At 45.0% G+C, this 20,619-nt stretch overlaps 5 protein-coding genes across 7 annotated transcripts; 3 read left to right on the top strand and 2 right to left on the bottom strand.

Moving 5' to 3' along the window:
- The first annotated feature begins 203 nt into the window (after nt 1–203).
- On the top strand, nt 204–1,016 carry LOC110841626. Its single transcript, XM_022087309.2, has 4 exons — nt 204–405; nt 476–591; nt 649–769; nt 829–1,016. The coding sequence occupies exons 1-4, from the start codon at nt 269–271 to the stop codon at nt 953–955; spliced, it is 501 nt and encodes a 166-aa protein (XP_021943001.1). The 5' UTR covers nt 204–268; the 3' UTR covers nt 956–1,016.
- Nucleotides 1,017–1,592: 576 nt separating this feature from the next.
- On the top strand, nt 1,593–14,623 carry LOC110857138. Its single transcript, XM_035844540.1, has 15 exons — nt 1,593–1,827; nt 1,920–2,539; nt 2,610–3,450; nt 3,528–3,684; nt 3,783–4,167; nt 4,251–4,521; nt 4,597–4,672; nt 4,751–4,878; nt 11,898–12,094; nt 12,170–12,386; nt 12,452–12,511; nt 12,580–12,697; nt 12,765–13,334; nt 13,664–13,948; nt 14,316–14,623. Exons 2-15 carry the CDS (start codon nt 2,063–2,065, stop codon nt 14,548–14,550), a joined length of 4,017 nt encoding a protein of 1,338 aa, XP_035700433.1. The 5' UTR covers nt 1,593–1,827; nt 1,920–2,062; the 3' UTR covers nt 14,551–14,623.
- On the top strand, nt 6,343–9,431 carry LOC110857154 (balbiani ring protein 3). 3 transcript variants are annotated; one of them, XM_022105767.2, is made up of 7 exons: nt 6,343–6,653; nt 6,751–7,172; nt 7,681–7,809; nt 7,872–8,004; nt 8,072–8,141; nt 8,460–8,573; nt 8,643–9,431. In XM_022105767.2, the coding sequence occupies exons 2-7, from the start codon at nt 6,830–6,832 to the stop codon at nt 8,892–8,894; spliced, it is 1,041 nt and encodes a 346-aa protein (XP_021961459.1). In that variant the 5' UTR covers nt 6,343–6,653; nt 6,751–6,829; the 3' UTR covers nt 8,895–9,431. The 3 variants fall into 3 exon arrangements, with proteins under 3 accessions (XP_021961459.1, XP_021961453.1, XP_035700462.1); XM_022105761.2 differs by having other exon boundaries at nt 6,343–6,669; XM_035844569.1 differs by having other exon boundaries at nt 6,343–6,673.
- Nucleotides 14,624–14,642: 19 nt separating the features above from the next.
- Nucleotides 14,643–15,924, bottom strand: LOC110857170 (phosphoglycerate mutase 2). The gene is made up of 4 exons (XM_022105778.2): nt 15,712–15,924; nt 15,405–15,637; nt 15,141–15,338; nt 14,643–15,075 (listed from the first exon to the last, which is right to left on the bottom strand). The coding sequence occupies exons 1-4, from the start codon at nt 15,809–15,811 to the stop codon at nt 14,842–14,844; spliced, it is 765 nt and encodes a 254-aa protein (XP_021961470.1). The 5' UTR covers nt 15,812–15,924; the 3' UTR covers nt 14,643–14,841.
- A 147-nt stretch (nt 15,925–16,071) lies between these two features.
- Nucleotides 16,072–20,525, bottom strand: LOC110857116 (catenin alpha). The gene is made up of 13 exons (XM_022105723.2): nt 20,320–20,525; nt 19,762–20,247; nt 19,438–19,692; nt 18,935–19,372; nt 18,725–18,862; nt 18,537–18,648; nt 18,262–18,462; nt 18,027–18,178; nt 17,886–17,952; nt 17,594–17,807; nt 17,241–17,517; nt 17,057–17,173; nt 16,072–16,653 (listed from the first exon to the last, which is right to left on the bottom strand). The coding sequence occupies exons 1-13, from the start codon at nt 20,407–20,409 to the stop codon at nt 16,489–16,491; spliced, it is 2,712 nt and encodes a 903-aa protein (XP_021961415.1). The 5' UTR covers nt 20,410–20,525; the 3' UTR covers nt 16,072–16,488.
- Between the last annotated feature and the right edge of the window lie 94 nt (nt 20,526–20,619).

The raw sequence follows: 20,619 nt of genomic DNA, 5'->3' as shown, positions 1-20,619 counted from the left end.
GTGCTGATTTTGGCGATGAGTCATCGAGCCCTACGTTAAGGCCACTATGCGTACATGATAACATGACACACAAGCTCTAGAAATGTTTTGCTTAATTAACTTTAATCCCACTTTAAGCATATCAACACGGTAATCATTCATTATGCTTATCTTGTACGTTATGTTATCATGCACTCATCACTATTCTAACAGCTCCTCACTTACTTCACCAACTTGTTCGACCATTCGATTCATTCGTGAATTGAAATTTGTCTCGATTCTGGACACAATGTTCCGATCGCTGTTCGCTATTTTCTTCGCCCTCGTGGCGACCTGTTCCTCCCTCTCGATCGCCCCCAAGGGTGAAGTAGCGGTTGGTGAGGTCTCTCTCGCCAGGTCAAACAACCCTTTCGGCACCGTATCCCCGTGAGTACTATGCAAATCCTAAATTAATCTGTAAGCTAATAATGTGTGAAATGTTGATGTCAATTTGAAGGGTTACTCGCTGCGGAGGCGTCGGTACCCAACGAGGTCTACGAATTTCAGAATGCGACGGATTCTGTAACCTTCAACCCGGAAAGGTTTACAATTGCGAGAACGATTTTATGCCAAGTAAGAGATTACGAATAAACAAAATTACATAGTTGTAATTATGCTAATTTATTCCAGGTTCTGCTTCCCCATCGTTATCACTTTGGGTTGAGATCTGTCACCGAAGCGTCTGCTCCATCATCGTACGAACGGAACTCGCCAATTCCTCTGTCCAGCCTGGATTCGTTTACACGGCCAAGTAATGTTTATCTCGAGTTAAACTACTGAATTATTCTAACCATAAATCACTATTTACAGGTATGATATCGTGCCCAATGATTACTTTTCTGGAGAAACAATTGAATTCAGGGCATATATCTATCAAACTCAGTCCATGTTGATGGAGATCTGTGTCTCTGCTGAGATTGGCATTGGTATCGCTTAAAAAAGTCTTATTTACAACTTATCAAGTGAATAAAATATATATAAACGTTAGTAATTCCAGTCATAATAATTGCAATATTTAACAAACACATTTCCGACATTTTTATTTTTCAAAAAAGTTCGAACTTGCAAAATTATAAACATTAGAAAAAAATTATTTGCCATTATTTGACATGTACCTTTCAACCTTTCAGAATGGTTGACATTTTTTTAAAGTTCAAAATTTTAAGGAATTTGTTTGGGAATGTTTTTTACAATCTTTATTAGTTTTACTTATTGCTTTAGAAATGGAGATGTTCATTACGAGTTAAGTTTGCATCGCTAACAAAAGAAGCAGGTTTTCGCAAGTTCGCAAAGAAATTTGGCTTGAAAATTCATGTGCGCATCTCAAGGGGGCTAGTATTTTTTCTCGAAACTATGTTCCCGTGAGAACACACCACCTCATAATGAATACTTCCAATGTGCTTATCATTGCAGTCACAGGACTGGATTTTTACTAAATTTTGAGAACAAAGTTTTCATACCGCATACCCCCCGTGTCGCCATCTTGTCCAGAACCTGTCCCATTTCCGTCGTAGGTGGCGCCCAGGGTTCGGATAGAAACCATAATCTCACAATTCTCAATTCATTCACTCCGTCAATTCACTCCGTCACTCTCTCTCTCCGTGTCTCTTGGTGTATGTATAATATAAAAGAAGTGAAATAAATAATAAACATTACTGCGAGAGTAGTCGAGGGAGAAAAAACCAACCAAACAACAAACCACAACTACCACCAATTTACATTTCGTAGTGGCAAAAGCATGCTGCCCGGTACATGCCGGATAGTGCCAAATTGGTCGTCCTAACCACGACACGCAGGGTCTCGACCAAGGTAAAACAATATAGTCACAAGTAAATGGATGGATTTCTTCCTCCTGCCTGACCAGTCGTCATCATGATAAAGTTTGTCGTGCTTGGGAATAGTTTGTAGTTGAGTGGACGACGACGACGACGACTTATCATCAAGTCTGATCTTATCTTGTCACATCATCATCCGAGACGAAAACGGTGGTGACGGTGCAACCTCCTCCTGACCTGTCATGGTGTGATTATGAGTAGGGAGGAAGATGAGCGGCCGCCTGGAGGCCATCACCACCCTCGTCACAACAACAACCACCCCACCGACAAATTCCACACCGAATCAGAGAGACTTCCACCCACAGCAAAAGAAGCACATCACAAAACAGCAGCAGCACAAACACGACACGGCCAATTTAAGTATTAGCCTCGGCTCGAATAACAGTAATAAGAAGGGTAGTAAGAACAATAAGAGTAATAAGGACGGTGGTTGCATTAGTAATAATATCAGTGGCACGAGTGGTGCTTGTGGAGGAGGAGGAACAACGATTCTTAGCCTGTCCGGAAGTGACGGTGAGCTGGTAAAGCAGCAGAAGAAGAGAAAGAACAACGGGAAGGATAAGGAGGCGAAGGGGAAAAATCCTAAAGATAAGGAGAAGAGGAAGAGGAACAGCAATCCAAGTGCGGAAGAAGACGTCGTGGACGGGTTTACTTTCAAAGCGTACAAAAACTACGAGGATCTCCAGGTGAGTAGTTGATATAATGAGGCATATGAGGTGGATTAATGTCAATTAATGTTTTGCTTTTGTTTCGTAGCGATCACTTCGGTTGGGCGGAGGCGGAGCATGTGTGGGTGTGGTTAAGAAGAATAAGACGGCCACCAACCGTTCCACTTCCACCAACACGTCCCCCCTCGCTCCGAAGAATAAGCAGCCCAAAGTGGTTTTGGCCCCGATTTCGTCCCAACAGCCGGCACTTCCCACCACCCCTTCGATGGACCAAGAAAATGGGGACGCACCCCGACCCCCTCTTCACCACCATAATCTCCATCCCTTCCATCACCACCCACCCACCAAGAAGAAAAAGGTGAACAACAGCAAATCCAAGAACAAGGTGGTCACTACTACTACCACGAATTCAACGAATTCTAATCCGCCACCACCACCACTTCCACAAAACACGCATCAGCTACCCCCACTACCACCAGCAGCACCATCACAACTACAGCTTCCATTGTCCGAACCACCGATAGATGTTGAGGAGGATGATGATGACTCAAACTTGTCGCCACCAACAATGCGCTACACTCACCCCCCACTGATCACAGGACAGCAGCAGCAAGAGCTACCTCCCGGTGCGAGTAATGGTCATGGGAATGGTCCGAGTAACAACAGTACTGCAATCACGCCACCACTGCAGCTACTCCATGCAACCCCACCACAGCCTCCTCCTCCTCCAGTGGCTGTGGTCAAGGCGACCTCTTTCTTTGCACCATACGCACAAAATGCGGTGACCAGGATGGAACCTTTCATACCGGCGCCATCAATTAGTAATAATAACAATAATAGTAATGGTATTAATCATGGAAACAATGGGGATTCTGGTATGAACGGAGTCACACCACCTCCACCAGTGCCACAACTTGCGAAACAACAAAGTACGCAGAAACGTGATCTCCATTCTGATTCGTAGTATATTTCTAATTGTAATTGTTATGTATCTTATATTCTACAGATCAGAGTAGCAAGTCACAAATGTTTGGTTCCATCGCTCGACTCCTCGATTCACCGACAGCCTCGTTATCCTCGTCGGCGTCATCCACCAGCCCGACGCAGCCTAACAACCACTCCCCCCGTGGTCACTCACCCTCCCGAGAGAGGGATAGTTATAGGTATGCCCACGCATTTCCACTACACAGTTAATTACTTGGTCATATGGTCATCCTTAATTCATCTCACTCACTCATTCACTCTCTTTCTTGTCTCGCAGCAGCACCGTGAGCAGCCTCTCAAGCTCTACTATTGTTCCAGCCGTAGCTCCTCCTCCTCCACTGCCACCTCCGCCCACTGTTTCGCCAAAGTTGCTCCAACAGCCCACCCCTTCATCACTTGATCCATCATCATCGTCGTCGTCATCCATGATGTGGCCAAACTCACGGCATGCACCCTCCACATACTTTACGCCTGGGACTGGTCAGCAGAGAGACTTTCTCCTCCCCTTGATCCCACGACCGCCTATGCATCATCACCACCAGATCCAACAGCAGCAACCCCACCCGCACGAATGGTTGCTGCGTGGATTGTCCCCATCGCCATATGCGCCACTCATGCCATTCGCACCACCGCCGACACAGATACATCCACTCCCACCCAAGGTATGTATACATAGGAGCATTAGATAATAAGGGATACCTTGGAATTCAATTCAATCTTTTCTATTTTTTTATTCACTTTTTAGCGGAGTGGTCGCTGGAACGTAATGCATGTCCGGATCGCTTGGGAGATTTACCAACATCAGAATAAAGGAGACCGGAAACCACTGCAGCCAACCCCACCTCCGCCCCCACCAGATCTCTTTCGCCCCCCGCTCTCCTATCCTCCCAATGCGGCTCAGAGGGTGGCCGACCTTTACAGACCACCCCCATCACTCATGGACCAGCAAATACATCATCATCAACAACAGCAACAACAGCAGCAGCAACAACAACAATTGTTATTTCATCATTTGGGTAAATAAGTCATAAATAAGAATGAATACATTTTTTTAAACTGGGATAAAGTTGTAGTTAATTTTAAATATTCAGCTGCGGCAAGTGGGGCTGGGTTAGCAGGACGGTACCACTATGGAGCCGCTCCCAATATGCAAGATGCCTGGGCAAGGTATGTATTACTTAGTTCTTCCACAAGATAAAGTCTTGCGTTTTTGGTAATAATAAAAAATTACTTGTATTTTTCCAGACTTGGCCGTGTTGGGCTTGGTGGAGTTTGGGGCGAGGACCTACAACAGCAACAACAGCAATCTCTTGGAAGTGGAATTGGAGAAATGATGAACAATAATAGACGACCCAATTCCCCGTTCAGAGATCGTTCTCCCATACGGACCAACGGTGATGGAAATAATAGCAGCGAGGACAAGTCACATCGCCCAACTTCTTCCACGTCGGCATCCTCATCTTCATCGAGGTAGTTCATTAAAGAGTATGATCTTTAAATTCAAAAGCAAGTTTAAGTAAATCATAATTATCTGCTAATACAGATACGGCCTTCCTGCCCCCTTCAATATCATCCCACCCGCATCTGGTGACCCATCTTCGGCCTCCTTCCGAGAAAGTCTGCTCCAAATGAGTGACCGTTTCCTGCCACCGCCGTCTAGTCATCTACTACAACAACAGCAACCCCCACCACCACTGATTCCACCTCCACCACTCCATCATCACCATCATCATCACCACCTCCCCCACAGCAGTAAGGAGGGTAGTTCTCGAGAGGATCGCTAAATGATTAGTGGGCTGCAACTACTGTAACTACTACTACTATACTACTACTACTGATTCTTCTTCAGCTTCAGTCAGTCAGTGTGTTCTTCTTCCTGGATAATGTGCCATTTACGAAGAATATCTTCATCGTCGTCGTCGTTTACTTTGTTGTGAAACAAATATGAATCTCTACTTCTACTACTGAATGCCACTACTCCTCGAGCCCGGTGTACTGTTATATGTGTGGGGTGTGCTGTGTCAGTCCGTCATCTCAGTAATGACTGCTATGTTGCTTGGTTGACCTCCAACCAACCCAACTATTTACTCTATAATTGAGTGACTCCTGACTGACGCACCCACTCGACAAAAAGTATCACCGGTCGTTATAATTCTCCATTTCATCTCGTGGTTTATTTGTACAAATGGAACGAGTATTAGTCCCACAATTGGGGACACAGTTAAAAAATAGTTAATGATAATAAATACATGAAATGATGATTGCTACTTAAAAACAAAGATGGGTAAAATACTTTGTTAAATTATAGTATTTTGAGCTACGTTCTTCCCAGGGTTTGGATTTCCGGGGGTGTTACACCCACAAAAAGACGACAATCTATGTGGAGATGGCAGTAATCATACGAAAATACAGTTTTGTGGAGAAATTAACATTTGATTGCTGTCACAGCACTAATTTTTGGAAAATCGTGAAAACCATGCATTTTGACAACGATAAAATATTAATTTCTTCACAAATCTAGTATTTTCGTACGACTGCTGTATTCGCAATTGAGATTTTCGTCTTTTGTGGGGGTAACACCCTTGGGAAGAATGAAGTTCAAAATGCTGTATTTTAACCAAGTATTTTTGTCATCCCTGCTCACATACTCATAAAAAACATGCAATGCACCACCAAAAAATAAATAAATAAAGTCTCATCATCGCCAACGTCATCGCATGCATGATGATTCCATCCATCTAATTTTTTCTGACAGACAGGCACGAATAACGTCAACTGCTTCAACCCACCCACTGACTGACCAAGTCAAGTTAAAGTTAGTGTGAATAAGCCAATCATCTCATCCTCCCACGCACACAGTTCCTCTCGTAATTCCAGGAACTCGCTTAGAGAAGAGTAAAATCATAATTTTTCTGCATGCAATAATCTTCTCAGCTTCTTTTTTTGCTAGGATGGATTATTACAGCATTCATCACATCACCACATCCATCCGTCCAACAAGACTGACCATGTCGCATCTCACTCGCAGTGGCACAAGGCAAAACTGACCATCATCACGAATGTAGTACAGGACTGGACTCTGTGCTCTACTGCTTTTTGGGGTCTCGCTCGTCGTCTCATGCAAACTTGTGCTTCTATTTACTAAGCCGTGAGTCTAGAGTGTGGTGGGTGAGATTGCGACTCGTTGCAGAAAGTGAGTGAGGAATCTCACAAAGTCTCAAATTTGTTTGCGAATTATTTTTTAGAATTGTGCAAAAATCGGGAGACATTTCGGATCGGAGGATCTCACAAAAAGTCTAATTTACAAAAAAAAATCGGGTAAAAATGTTGCAACGTTTGTTTCACTGCCTCTTCGTCCTCTTTGTCGTCACGTTCCTGACCTCCTTTGCTCAAACCAACCGCCACCAATCCTCCAGCCCTTTTATCCTCTTTCCCAACTCGGTCATGACGGCGACAGGGTCATATTCCGGAGGTTGGAATGGTATGAGCGCACCGACGACGAAGCCGCGATCGCAGCCTCCGTTACATCTCCTCCGCTCGCTCGGAACGGGAGACTGGGTCACCACGCTCAAAACGTTGGGTGGCAATGTTCGCGTGAACTCGAGTGTCACGACGGGTGAACAGTTTCTCGTGGACATGGATGGAAAACCGATTCTTGATGAGAGAGGTGGGTACAATGGGAATCAGTGGTTTGTTTTGGACGGTCCAAAAGCGTCCGGAACTAGGAAAAATAGTTTTGGACGTCCAAAATGTCCTACATTGGAAAATGGGGCAACATGTTTCAAGCTCTTTATTAATGACTTTTTTGCAAATCTAAATATGCACAGATGTGCAATCTCCCATTAATTGCGAGCTTTTTGTTTGCTCTGCAATTCTACTAATTCTATAAAATTTGTGCAAACATTTGTTTCATGATGTTTTCTGTGGGAAATTGAGAAATTTTCTAAACCATATGCCGTATTACACAGTAAAATGCTCAAAATTTAAGAATGAGACATTACATTTACGTATGTAAACGGATTATTAAAAGATTCAAAATTGAGGAACGTTTTGTCCCATTTTGGACACTTTTGGACATTTTGGACGTTAAAAATTCGGTGTCCAAAACTGATGAAAATCCTAGTGGGAACACCTTGCATAATTTTTCTTACCACGTGTATAATTTTGTGCGACAGGGAAGAAAGTCATCGTTGGCGGGGATGGTGGCGTGGCCAAGACCCAGCTCACCATGATCGGTCTGCCCGGTGAAGACGCAGCTAACAGAACGATAGGGCAACCAAAGAAGGAGTCGCCAACGGTGATAGGTACATATCCAGCTCGCTTATCATTCGATAAGCCGTAAGATATATTTACTTGACATGCTCAGGGCGAATGGGAAACAAGCCTGCGTCACCGGGGTGGAGTGTGGCCGCATGTCGCCCAGAGGAGCGCAGCGTCCCCGTCGGTGTCCACTACGAACCGCACATCATCCATCATCCCAGATGCGTCAGGGTGGAAAGGTACGCAAATTTGTATTAAAAATTCAGCCAGGTAATTATTTACGATGCGATTTTAACCCCAATAAAGATGCGGAGGCTGCTGTGGGACTGACATTCTCGCCTGCGAGGCCAGTGAAAAGAGCACAGTTGATGTTCCCGTGAGTATTTACCATCAGTGTTCTCTTCTTGCGGATTTCTTGTACTGCAAAGCAAAATACGCAAGAATGCAAGGTGTAAAAACTGCCAGAAATATGCTCCACCAACCCACGTGTCTTCTGAAACCTGGCGTCAGGGCGTATTTAGTTTTTTGCGCCTTGCATTTCTTGCAGGGCAAAATCTGTAACTACAAGAAACCACTTTCTTGCCATTATTTCTTGCAAGTGGTTATCTACTCGCACCCGAAACACTAATCCTAAGTATCATCATAAAAATTTATACCGTGTCTCTCATTTTCCTACAACGATTGTTCTATACAGGTTCAAAAATTCGAATACGTCGCTGACCTGGCCAAAGTAAACTTCGTGGCGCAAGAGTGGGTTAGTGTCGAACGACACACGAAATGTGAGTGTCGTTGCAGGACGAAACCGGAAGTGAGTCAGAGAAATTTCTCCTTCATAAAAATTTCTAACGATATTTAACTTGTACCTTAACATTTCCAGGACTGTACCCCCAGCCAAGTTTACCGCGAGTCGGAATGTCTCTGCGTCTGTCGCAACACGGCAGAGCAGATGAGCTGTAGCGAAAAACCGTTGAAAGTGTGGGACCCGACCAACTGCGCCTGCACGTGTCGCGAACTCCGCGACTGCAGTTCTGGTTTTTATTTCAATCTGGGGACCTGCGAGTGCCTCCCTTCCAAAAAACGGGGAGCTCGAGCGCACGCCAACAGTGCCTCGAACAGGCGGAGGAGTTAATTTTGGAGTTGAACAGCACGTCCCATTCATCATCTGCTCATCCATCGTCAACAAATTTATTTTTTACTCTTTAATTACTCATGTACCTACATACTCAGTTAATTTTCCTCGCTTTTCTATGTATTAGACTGATCCACGTTATGTGTTTTATTTACTTAGATTATAATTTCTCCCTGTCTTTTTCCACGTATTCAAGTATTTACAGTCTTGTCCCACCAGCAGAACGATACCAGTGTTTCGTTTCTTGTGGGTTTGCCACATTTCTAGCACTGCAAAGCAAGCCACGCAAGACATGCGAGGTGCCAGAAACTGCCAGAAAGTGCAAGAAATATGCGCCACCGAGGCATGCGTGGTATGAATTATAGCGTCGGGGCATAGTTTCTTGCGCCTTGCATTTCTTGCAGGTCAAAATAGCCGCAAGAAACCACGGTAGTTACTTGCATCAGAAACACTGTTTGTCCCACCAGCACGATCCCATGCGTAATGTCGGCTCATTTTATAACGAATAAATGGACAAAAATAACAAGTCGATTGAATCTCCAGAGAGAGAGGAGCAAGGTCATAAGGGCAACTCATTTATCGAGCATCCCATCACATTTCACTGAATTTTATGTACTACATAACTCCATACAATGATATCTCACAGCAACACCATCACAGCCACTGTCTGCTGACTTGACTGACCACGCTATCTTTTCGACTGCTGCTGCACATTCATTTTCATTTATTTATTTATTACGGCTTCTCCTGCTCAATTACTTCTTCCGCTTCAGACATAGATACGCAGCAAGCGTGTGTACTCGTGGTGTCCCCGTGACTGGCCAAGAAAAATAAATACTTGCAAAGTACCACCGAGTGGGAAATAACGGAAAAATGGGTACGGAAAAGTTGCTCCTTTACGCCCTCCTCCTCATCGTCAGTGGGCTCCCCAGATTCGTCCCGGGACAACATTTGGCCTGCGACCAGCGTCGAATTGAAGGACATTCTCCCATCAAGCAAGGAGGCGATGGTGGCTTCCGCGTGGGTATCCTGGGTCCTCTAGCTTCTCGGGGGCAGTACGTGCCCAATGAAGTTTACACGGGTAAGATAAATAGAATGTGGCCTATTTACATATAGGCTTTGACCTTGGTTCTACTTATTCAGTGTTTCATGTGCAAGTAACCACTTGCAAGAAATAATGGGAAAAAAGTGGTTTCTTGCAGCTATTTTGACCTGCATGAAATGCAAGGGGCAAGAAATTTACGGTTTCTTGCACCTCGCATTTCGTGCATGGCTTGCTCTGCAGTGCAATAAATGTAGCAAACCCGCAAGAAATGAAACGCTTTATTTATTTAATTCAGTAACCGTGCAAGGAGTTAAGACGCGCTACTCGACACAAAAATTCACCGAATTTCTGCTCGTGTCCGAGTCTGAGAAGCAAGCGATGGTTGGAGCGTCGGGTTTAGTGACGACGGGCCTTTTTCACATCGTGGACGAGTCCAAGACCCGATTTTCTGATATTTGTCCGGATGGCGTAACCTCGGTGAATAGGCAACCCAAGGCGGAAGTGTCGATTCTCTGGACTGCGCCTTCCGTTCTGGTCGCTTCGTGTATTACGTTCAAGTTAGTAAATCTATTTATGTACACACCTTCGTGGATTTTGATCTCCGTTCTTCCGGGTTTGAATTTCCAGGGGTGACACAAAACGACAAGAATGCCATACGAACATACAGGTTTTATGAAGAAATTGTGAAGAAATTGCAATTTACCGCAGTCAAAAAATACATTGTTTTCAAGATTAAAAAATAACGTATTTTGACAGCGAAAAAAGTTAATTTATTCACAAAACCTGTATTTTCGATGTAGATTCTCTTCATTGTGGTGGGTGTAAGATCCCAGGAAATCCAAACCCTGCGAAGAACAGAGATCGAAATGCTGTATTTTGACAAAGTATTGTGGTCATCTCTAGTATTTGGCATAGTTTTTCAACCATGACTTACTTTTTGACACATTTTTAGGGTGACTGTGGTGGAGCGACCGCATGTTTGGTTTATGGACGAAGGACAGCTCTCGATGACACTTTGCCCACAAGGGCCACCTCCACCACCGACGGCTACGACGACGACGACCGAGGCAACAACTGCGACGATAGCTTCAGTTACAGCATCCCCGGTAAAATCCCAAGGTCCACAAATTGACGTCGTCACTGCGAGACCGACGCCATCCACGACAACGGCCCCACCCGCACCAACTTCTTCTAGTGAAGAGTGCTGTGCCTGTGACGATGCCAAGTACGATGTCATGTTCGAAGGAATCTGGTCGAAGGAAACGCACCCCAAGGACTTTCCAGATAATGAGTGGCTTGTCCATTTCTCAGGTTACATTTAGCGACAAAAACTTAGAATCGAGGTTTCCCAGCATATGTTGCTGTTGAGCAAATTCTTGTCAATCGGTCACAAGTTTAACTAGTATTTGCATGAGACACGATCTCCCAATCGTCACGTTTGGCAGAGGTATTTGCATCCGAAGAATATGATACGCCTTAAAGTTGATCAATTTTACACTTTCCAAATTGACGGCAGGTTTTCTCCTCTTCGGGTGCAAATATCTCTGCCAAACTTGCGCCTGGGGAGATCATGTCTTTTGCAAATTTTATGTTAATTAAATTTGAGATCGATTGACACTAATTTGATCAAAATCTGAGAGCGTACACTGGGAGACCTCCATTGTTAGAATAGCATAGAATTTGGAAGTAAAAAACCTACTAATGTTTTAGACATCATCGGTGCCTCCCACACGCCCAACATGTCCCTCTACCAGATCGGCCAGCCCGCTTCGGAGGGAATCCGAGCAGTCGCCGAATGGGGTTCCACTCGCCAATTGGAGACCGAGTTGATGGGACAAGTATGCATTTTTTAACACTTTTTTACAATTCGTTACAATTTTTTAAATTAAAATCTATCCAGGCTTCGTTCATCAACACAATTATCAAAGCTCGTGGTCTCTGGCACCCGAACGAGAAAGGGACGAGCGTCGCCGCTTTCCGTGTCGACCGGTGGCGTTCTCTCGTCTCGCTGGTCTCCATGTTGGGCCCTTCTCCGGATTGGATCGTGGGCGTGTCTGGCCTCCAACTCTGCCTCCCAAACTGCACCTGGCTCCCAGAAACAAGTATTGATCTCTACCCCTTGGATGCGGGGACGGATTCCGGCATCACGTACATGGTGCGTAAAATAATGACATATCTACACTTTGTCTTTTAATGAATTAATTAATTCACGATCTAAATATACAATCAGTCTCCCAATACGCCAACTAATCCCTCCGGTCCGATCGTACCCCTCACTCCGACTTCACCGGATGATCCTAGATCCCCATTTCACGGCCTGGCTAAACTCGACCCATTCGCAAAACTGAAGATTGAACGGACTCGAATCTATCCTCGCGAATGTTCCGATACGACAAAGTCTTCGACCCTGTTTCTCGCCGAGAATTCGCAGAACGATGTTGAAAGGCGTGAGTAGCAAGGACTCGATCCTACTAAATTTTGATATTTATTTACGCAAACTCATTAATTTCAGCCGAATGTGCCGTCTTGGACTGGACGCCGTGGAGCGAGTGCTCTGTTCGGTGTGGAAAGGGTACGAATTTGGCATAATTATTTAATTCAATTTAGGAATTCGACAAATTTTTACGTTTCATATGACAGGATTGCGCATGCGTAAACGTAACTACGCCATCCCAATGAAGGCCGACATGATGCGGTGTGACCGGCAGCTCGTCGAGAAAGAAATGTGTCTCGGAGCACAACCCAACTGTCCCGCAGAGTGAGACCCATTTATGTAAATACTTATCGGTACTGATAATTAACGTTATCTAACATTTCGTGTATAGCGACCCTGACGATGAGGGCATCTGTTCTCTGACTCCTTGGTCGGAATGGTCGCCATGTTCCGCCACGTGCGGAAATGGGACGCGTACTCGAACCCGACGCTACAAGAGCCACATGGGACGGAAAAAGTGCGGCGGCAGTGCGGACCTTACTGGGAGCGAGGACTGTAGCGGGCCTGCCCCTTGCAGTAGCACCAACAATCAGGCTAATGTTGTCCCCACTGCATCAGCATCCGATCCATCGGGCGATGATCCCACGTGCCCCCTCTCCCCGTGGTCGGAATGGTCACCCTGCTCAGTCTCCTGCGGGGCTGGGATCCGTCTCCGGTCCAGAATCCTGCTGAACCCGGAGACCTGCAGTGGTGGGAGTGGGGACGCTCTGCGAGAGGCGGAGGACTGCGTGGGGGAGTACGGGGAGGGGTGCACCGTTCAGAGGGAGGAGGCTGAACAGCTCTGTCCCCTCCACCCGGACCAAGGACCCTGTCGAGACAACCTGCTCAGATTTTACTACCATGAACAGAAAGGGATGTGCCTCCCCTTCACGTACGGAGGATGCAAGGGGAACAGGAACAGGTGGGTAGACTGACTAGAAAATTAGTGTAGTTCTAAAGATGAGTTGGCCCTGAATTAAATATAACTGCTTCATAGTTACAAACTTGTGCGAATTTAAATGTTAAGCATTTTTGGACTCCCAGATAAATTCCGGGTGCAATGGTATAAATTTCAACGAAATACAAAGACTGCAAATTGATAATTTTTAGGCCAGCTTGTCCACGACTCATTTACGGCTCGTGAACAGTTTGGTTGCAAAATAAAGTAGTTACGATTTGTGTATTTATTTAAAATTTGTACCATTTCATCCCAAATTTATTTGTTACCGAAAATTTGATCTTCCATTCCAGATTCGACTCGGTGGAGGAATGCCAACAAGTCTGTGGTTTCCTCTCGTCCAGTCCACCAACGGACACAACTACTCCAACAACGATCACAAGTACAGTAAAAGCGTCGTTTACGCGAACAACGCCCCCACCCCCGGCTCGAACACCCACGACCACGGTTGCAACTCATCCACCACCTAGTTCTACGTCGTCGTTAAGAAGAACCTGGTTCATCGGCATCGAACCGACGACAGCCCAACCGTATCTCGAGTCAGAAGAGAGTTTCAATTTGGACTTGGGGGCGGCGACGTAAGTTATTACGTAACAATATTAAAATAAACCGCATCAAATGGACATAAAAAGTGACATTATACAATAAAATGACACCACATGAAAATCATGCATTTTTTACCTTTGACCTTATTGTCCTCTCGGTTATTGGTTGGTCGAAGGTCAAAACTATTGACGGGGTTGCAACCCCCGGTTAAATCATGATTTCGTGGTTAAATTCCCTTTAAAATGACCCCCATATGAAAATTTGGGCTAAACTTAATTTTTTATCATGCCCCCTCACGGGCATGATCCATATCCTGCATATCCTGCCCACGGACAGAAAAACAAAACGATCACAATAATCCGCTAACGCCACACAATAATTTTGATTGCGTGTGTGTAGGGACCCACCATCGGATTCCTACCTCAACCCACTCCCCCAACTGGAAGAGGACGAACCTCTCCGGGTGGACTGTGTCGTCTCTGCTTGGTCCGAATGGTCCCCCTGCTCCGTGTCATGTGGGGCTTCAGGCTTCCGAACGCGGACAAGAAACGTCCTCATTCAGCCGAGCAGTTCGGGTCGGCGATGTCCGAGGAAATTGGGGAAGAGGAAGAGTTGTGCGATGCCTCCATGCTGAGCACATACTAACCAACTCAGCTTGTATACATATGTATAATATATGTAAATAATAAATCATCAGCCAAAAATTATATGTATAGAATTATTATGGTTAGGGCAAGAACACCGGCTTATCGCCATTTATTTACGTACATACTGATATCATTATTGTTCTCATAGTGCACAAATATTCTTTTCATATTGCACAAATATTATATTTTCTCTTTAAGCGACTACTACATACTGCTCTACACAGATTGACACGAATTGACACGAATTGACACAATTTTCTGAATCCTAATTTCTGGATCTATTTTGCCTTTCCTTGAGCAGCCACGTCGGCCATGGCCTTCTTGACGGTTTCCTCATCCCCCAAGAACTGCATGGAAACGACGGGCTTCAAGTTTTCGTCCAACTCGTACACGAATGGAATTCCGGTGGGGAGGTTGAGTCCCATGATGGCCTCGTCACTCATCCCGTCCAGGTGCTTGACCACGCCCCGGAGAGAGTTCCCATGAGCGGCGATGAGGATGCGCTTGCCGGCCTAAAAGAGACAAAAATATATGCATTTTCTTATCATATTAAATCATCCACTGTTTATATAGCTACCTTGATTTGTGGGACGATAACATCATTCCAATACGGCAGTGTACGAGCAATGGTCAACTTGAGTGACTCAAACTTTGGAAATTCGTCCCCCTTGGGGCCCTCCGAGTAGCGGGGGTCCTCTATGATCACCTTGTAGTATTGGTTCTCTTCCGTGATGGGGGGTGGGGGAACGTCGAAGGAGCGACGCCAAATTTGAACCTATGCAAAAAATAAATCAAGCTCAAGGTCAAGAAACGTGAAGGTTATCAAAGTCAATGTGGCCACCTGTTCCTCCCCATATTTCGCCGCAGTTTCGGCCTTGTTAAGTCCGGTCAGTCCTCCGTAGTGTCGCTCGTTGAGGCGCCAGGTTTTCTGGGTGGGCAGATCCTTCTGGTCGATTCCTTCGAGGATGGAAGCCAGCGTTTTTTGGGCGCGGGTCAGCTGCGAGGTGTGGGCAAGGTCGAACGTGTAGCCGGCATCTTTCAGCGCCTTTCCGGCAGCTTTGGCCTCTTGGATTCCTGCGACGATGAAAAGAAGATAAGGTAACACCCACCCACGTGATCATGAATAAACTTGTTAAATTTTGTATCACCTTTGTCCGACAGGTTGGCATCGTACCACCCACAAAACAGATTCTTCTGGTTCCACTCACTCTCCCCGTGGCGAACCATGACAATTTTGTAGGTACCCATTTTCAAACAGTTGGTTGGTACTCAACAGTTAGTTAATTATTATTATTGTGTTGTCCTTGAGAAGAATTCTCCTACTGCTCATGAGGCGGACGAATGCTCTTCTATCCAAGCCCCGGAATAAACCAGCCCGGCCACAAATCCATACTACTATCATACCCCAAATGCTACATTATATTCCCCGATATGCAAATGCCAGCTTGCATGATCATGATATTTGATATTCATGACGAGAAATGAATTTTGTTGAATACAGGTTCCGATTATTATTATTAGTCAAGTAATTAATAAGTGTTTTATTATCTTTACATGAGATGATGATGAAAATAGTGCTTTGCTTGCTCAACAACACAACAATTACGTAAGAATATGGTATTTAACAATAAGAATATTACTAATAATAATAACAATAATAATAAATGTTACAATACAATATAAAGACGATGTATGTAGTAGGTGAGACACGGCGAAATTTGGTAATGGTGGGCGTGGTGATTTTCTGCTGCTGGAAATGAGTGCTGCTTTAAATTATTTTTTAAATAGATAATTTATATTATATAATAATTCCTCTTCTTCTACTACACGACGAGTCAGTCTCCTGGCCTGAGAGGGTGGTGGTTTGTATTGTGTAAGTTAATTTATTGGTGTGCTTGTCACTGGTATTTAAATATTTACTACTATTAAACAGCCTCAGCCGGACTTTGAAACTCGCTGAGGAAACTGGCCGGATTTTGCGGCTTTTTCTGCGACCCACGCCTCACTTTTGCTCGAACCTCTTCTGGTTTTTCTCTCCGAACGAGGGGCTTTTTCTCCGGGGCCTTCATCTTCCAGACGACGAGAGGTAGCTGAAACAAGGACATGACGTGATTAGCATAATTATCTTTTTTTAGATTTTTGAACACACGGTTAATACTTGTTAGTTCTAGATAAGTTATTAGTAGTATCGTTATCAAGCACGCACACACAGGGAGTAAAAAATTGAGGGGATTAATTTTCTACCAAGTTATCATTTCTAAAATTACTACACAAGGGGGACAGAGCTTTGACTGGGTGTGGATATTTAGTGCTCGGTTAGTGGGCCGTTTACCAGCGCCACGCCATAAAGTATGGAGAAGTCGGGTCGGACGGGAAAGTAGAAGCGAGACGTGTCTGTAGGCTCAAAGCCTGCGTCAGTGACCTCCTTGTATTTTTTGAGAGGAAGATGATAAAATGAAAAAGAATTGTGGTGGATTAAGAATTTTTGCTTACTGAAACTGTGCCCTGTCTCGGGTACTTGGTGGACGCCACGTAGGATGCTTTCACCGTGAGGACGACCGCATTCATTAAATTCTTGGCGGCTTGGATTAATGAGGTGGCAGAGTCGAGCTGAAAAAATGGTAATCAATGGTTAAAAACAGGTTAAAAATATTCAGAATTTCTTGAATCCACTCACCCCTGACACGATCAACTCTCCAGAAATATTCTGCACGTCCGCCTTCACTTTGGATGTGATGTTGAGTTGGTGACAGTACAAAGCAATTCGTTGCAGATAAGCGAGCAAATCTTTCTTGGTGGAAGATTCCGGACATTGATCTGCAATCTGTCGGGCCAATTTGTCCAACTTTGTGCCAGCTTCAGAGATCTTTTTTGCGGCGTTGATTACATCCATGGTGGTTTTAAGGGGGCCACGGCCTCGGGTAAAATCCGTCATTTCCATCATAATCATACACCTTAAAAAAAATTAAATACACAAGTAATTATTAGTAGGTAGTTAATCGCACAAATATATATAAATACAATGCTTACATGTGTTTCGCCAGGACGATGATATCATTCCCAGTGTCGTCCCACTTGGCGACTTCACGGTCAAATTTCAACTTCTCTGTGCGGAAACTCTCGACTTGTTGGGCGATGCGGAGTTTGTCCTCCTCCGTCATTTTTCGCATGGCTTCTCGCGCCGTCGTGATCCCACTGATGTCTGGATATTCGTCGACGATGTGTTCACCAGTGTGAGCGGAGGCTAAATAAAAAAAACAAATGTGTCTCACGTTCTGATAAATTATTCACCGATTTCATGCAATCAAAAATATCTACTTACATTTGCTCCTTGTTTCAGTGTAATGTTCGTCAAACTCAACGTCTTCAGGATCCAGTTCGTCATCCGCCTAGCAAAATGTCAAAGAAAGTTAGTAATGATCTCATGGCGAGAAAACTTAATTGCGTGTGCTATGTAACTCACCCTGTTCATCAAGACGGCTCGACGAATTTCCCTTACTCCGTCGTACACGAGACGGGACGCGTCGATAAACTCATTCTCGTCAACGTCCTTGGGTGGCTGGGAGGAAAGAGCTTCCACCGCAATTTCGACGCGTTGCGCAAAATTGGGCATCACTAAATAATGTGGATTATTATTATTGTTTTGTTGATGGGTATAATCATTAATAATTCAACAAATTATCATTCGTGCCACGCACCCTGATCCCGTAAAACTTTCACCGCTTCTAGTACCCGCTCCGTGTAAAGACCCGGTTCATAATTGCTCATTTCTGCCGTAACGACGTTCGCGACACGGGAAGCCCGTCCACGAATGGCGCCAGCGGTTCGATCTAGAGAGTCTGGGTCACCTTCTTGAAGTGCCAAGACGCATTTGTTGACATCCTCCAAGATATGATTCTCTGATTAATTAGAATTATTAATACAATTTCAATATTGACATCTCATCAACATAATTTAATGTGTATGTAAGCACCTGACACGGCAAGGAAATCATCAATCGTGGTAATATCGTCCACCGCCTCGGTCAAGATTCGAACCTGATTTTCCCACGTCTCACGGAATACATCCATATTTTCCAATGCCACCTATTTATAATTACAATTTAATTAACTTACTAAATGGGGACGCAAATTTATTAGTTAAAATTAATTATCTAGGCACCTTTGATTTCGACCTGGACGCCAATATTCTTGCCGCATTAATGACTTGCGGGCAGAGATTTTCAATTTGAGAGGCAGCATATCGAACCATTTTCACCCCATCTTCATTCCCAGACATGGAACAGGCCAAGTTGGCCACCTGAAATTAGTGTAATAAATTATTTGTTATGTGTAACTTGTAACTAGAACAATTCTTCCTTGACTGACGCACCTCTACAAGCTTGTTTGCATGTTCTGTAAAGACTTGAGCGTAGTCTTCCACCTCCTTCTCATTGCCAGCCTTGGCCGCCTCTATAAGGACGAGGAGGGGGACACTCGTCTCTAAAAAGCTGTCTGACACATGGTCAACCACCGCTTTTCGCAACTGTCGCCGCAAGTCTCTCGTCTTCCGACACATGTGCTCAATTGCTCTCTCGAGATTCTCGCTCCGCTCCTTTTTCCCCATGTTGGCCATGTACTCGGACAGCAGATCTTGAAGGGCTTGTCGTACCGCGTTACATTCCGCGACAATTCGCTCCCTCCGTTCGTCCCGAGTGCAGGACGAGTCTGCCATCAAGGCTGCGCCAGAGATGATCGACTCCAACCGTTCTTCGAGAGAGGGTCGTGTTCGTACCTCGTTGTAGGCAAGGGGCTCCATAATTATGCGTTCCTAATAAATAATGGCAAATGGAGATAATTTTTTTGTCCTAAATTTTGAATTTGTTATCTACTCACATCAAAATCATCTAGAGCCGCAGCTAACTCTCCTGGCCCATCGTACGGATGTGATCCGACCCCACTTCTCCCTTGCGCCACATCGCTAATCGTATTCACGGCTTCGCAAACCTGTCTAAAAACAAAGTCTCGATTCGCCTTGGCCGCGATAAGTTCGGGATGTCGGACATAAACTTTGGACGCGGTGAGGAGCATCGTAGAGTGCTTCTTGAGAAGGGCACGAGCAGCGGCGAGGTCGTCACGGAGTTGGGGATCCTGCAACAAACATGTAAGTTTAAGAATAATTTTTAATCATAACTATAATTTGATTCCAAGACCACCCACCTTAAGTTCTTGTTGCCTCTTGGCGGCCGCTACCATCAAATCGGCCGCATTTCTCCCAAAGGAGCGAATACTCTCCATCAATTCGCCCTGGGAGGAGACATTCTTCAACTTTTCGAGATCGTCCTCCACCACGCGAAGGGATTTCAGGAGAAGATGAACGTCCACCATATCGGCCAAGATAAGGAGTCGTGTCACCGCGGAGAGCAGGTTTCTCGCTGCCCTCACCATATTCCCCCTTTTGAGGGAGGAACACGGATCATCCGCAAATTCTCGAGCAGCCAGACTCATCGCCTCCCCAGTTTTGCGAACCTCATCCACCGCCGCTAACATTTCCTGTTTGATGTCCGGATTCTCATGCGCGATCTGTTCCCCTCGCTCGATAAAGTTTTCGGTCGCCTTTTCCACAGCGGCGACGAGGATGTGGGCCCGCTTAGAACGACCCTTCTTCTTCTTCGAGGGCCCCTTCGTGTTGACCAGGGTGGTCACCTAATTAATTAATTTAAAAATTAAGATGTAGACAAGTTGGAATTCTACCAAACCACCCACGCAATTAATTACCTGCACGACCAAAGGCTCCAACGTCTTCTCGACGGACATTGTTCGAATCTCTAAGTTTTTGGGGTCCCATTTTAAGGTCATCTCGCCCATGGGCCGTGTCCGGTGGGACGAAGGAAATAAAGAAAAAGTAGGAAGGGTGGAGTGAGCTGAACGTTGGAAATATATAAAACCACCACCACCGCTACCGAACCGACTGCTCTATAGTGTACAAGATTTATATAATATTATACGAGATGCTTTTAGACTTCCACTTCTGCAGGCTCTTCTTTCCTCCGGCCTTACTTTTTTCACACGGGTGCA

Source organism: Folsomia candida, unplaced genomic scaffold (assembly GCF_002217175.1).
Source record: "Folsomia candida strain VU population unplaced genomic scaffold, ASM221717v1 Fcan01_Sc001, whole genome shotgun sequence".
NCBI classification, from domain to species: domain Eukaryota; kingdom Metazoa; phylum Arthropoda; class Collembola; order Entomobryomorpha; family Isotomidae; genus Folsomia; species Folsomia candida.
The sequence above is the reverse complement of the archived record's forward strand: the minus strand, read 5'-3'. Positions and strand labels throughout refer to the sequence as shown.

Bases quoted from the DNA above. Each gene is read 5' to 3' on its own strand.
- LOC110841626 (XM_022087309.2), top strand. From the start codon at position 269: ATGTTCCGATCGCTGTTCGCTATTTTCTTCGCCCTCGTGGCGACCTGT. The intron at 406-475 runs GTGAGTACTATG...GTCAATTTGAAG, and splicing joins CCTTTCGGCACCGTATCCCC to GGTTACTCGCTGCGGAGGCG. The intron at 592-648 runs GTAAGAGATTAC...AATTTATTCCAG, and splicing joins CGAGAACGATTTTATGCCAA to GTTCTGCTTCCCCATCGTTA.
- LOC110857138 (XM_035844540.1), top strand. From the start codon at position 2,063: ATGAGCGGCCGCCTGGAGGCCATCACCACCCTCGTCACAACAACAACC. The intron at 3,685-3,782 runs GTATGCCCACGC...CTTGTCTCGCAG, and splicing joins CGAGAGAGGGATAGTTATAG to CAGCACCGTGAGCAGCCTCT. The intron at 4,168-4,250 runs GTATGTATACAT...TTCACTTTTTAG, and splicing joins TACATCCACTCCCACCCAAG to CGGAGTGGTCGCTGGAACGT.
- LOC110857154 (XM_022105767.2), top strand. From the start codon at position 6,830: ATGTTGCAACGTTTGTTTCACTGCCTCTTCGTCCTCTTTGTCGTCACG. The intron at 7,173-7,680 runs GTGGGTACAATG...TTTGTGCGACAG, and splicing joins ACCGATTCTTGATGAGAGAG to GGAAGAAAGTCATCGTTGGC. The intron at 8,005-8,071 runs GTACGCAAATTT...ACCCCAATAAAG, and splicing joins AGATGCGTCAGGGTGGAAAG to ATGCGGAGGCTGCTGTGGGA.
- LOC110857170 (XM_022105778.2), bottom strand. From the start codon at position 15,811: ATGGGTACCTACAAAATTGTCATGGTTCGCCACGGGGAGAGTGAGTGG. The intron at 15,638-15,711 runs GTGATACAAAAT...TCATCGTCGCAG, and splicing joins TGCCAACCTGTCGGACAAAG to GAATCCAAGAGGCCAAAGCT. The intron at 15,339-15,404 runs GTGGCCACATTG...TTTTTTGCATAG, and splicing joins CGAAATATGGGGAGGAACAG to GTTCAAATTTGGCGTCGCTC.
- LOC110857116 (XM_022105723.2), bottom strand. From the start codon at position 20,409: ATGGGCGAGATGACCTTAAAATGGGACCCCAAAAACTTAGAGATTCGA. The intron at 18,649-18,724 runs GTGCCTAGATAA...AATTATAAATAG, and splicing joins CGTCCAGGTCGAAATCAAAG to GTGGCATTGGAAAATATGGA. The intron at 18,179-18,261 runs GTGCGTGGCACG...CACATTATTTAG, and splicing joins GAAAGTTTTACGGGATCAGG to TGATGCCCAATTTTGCGCAA.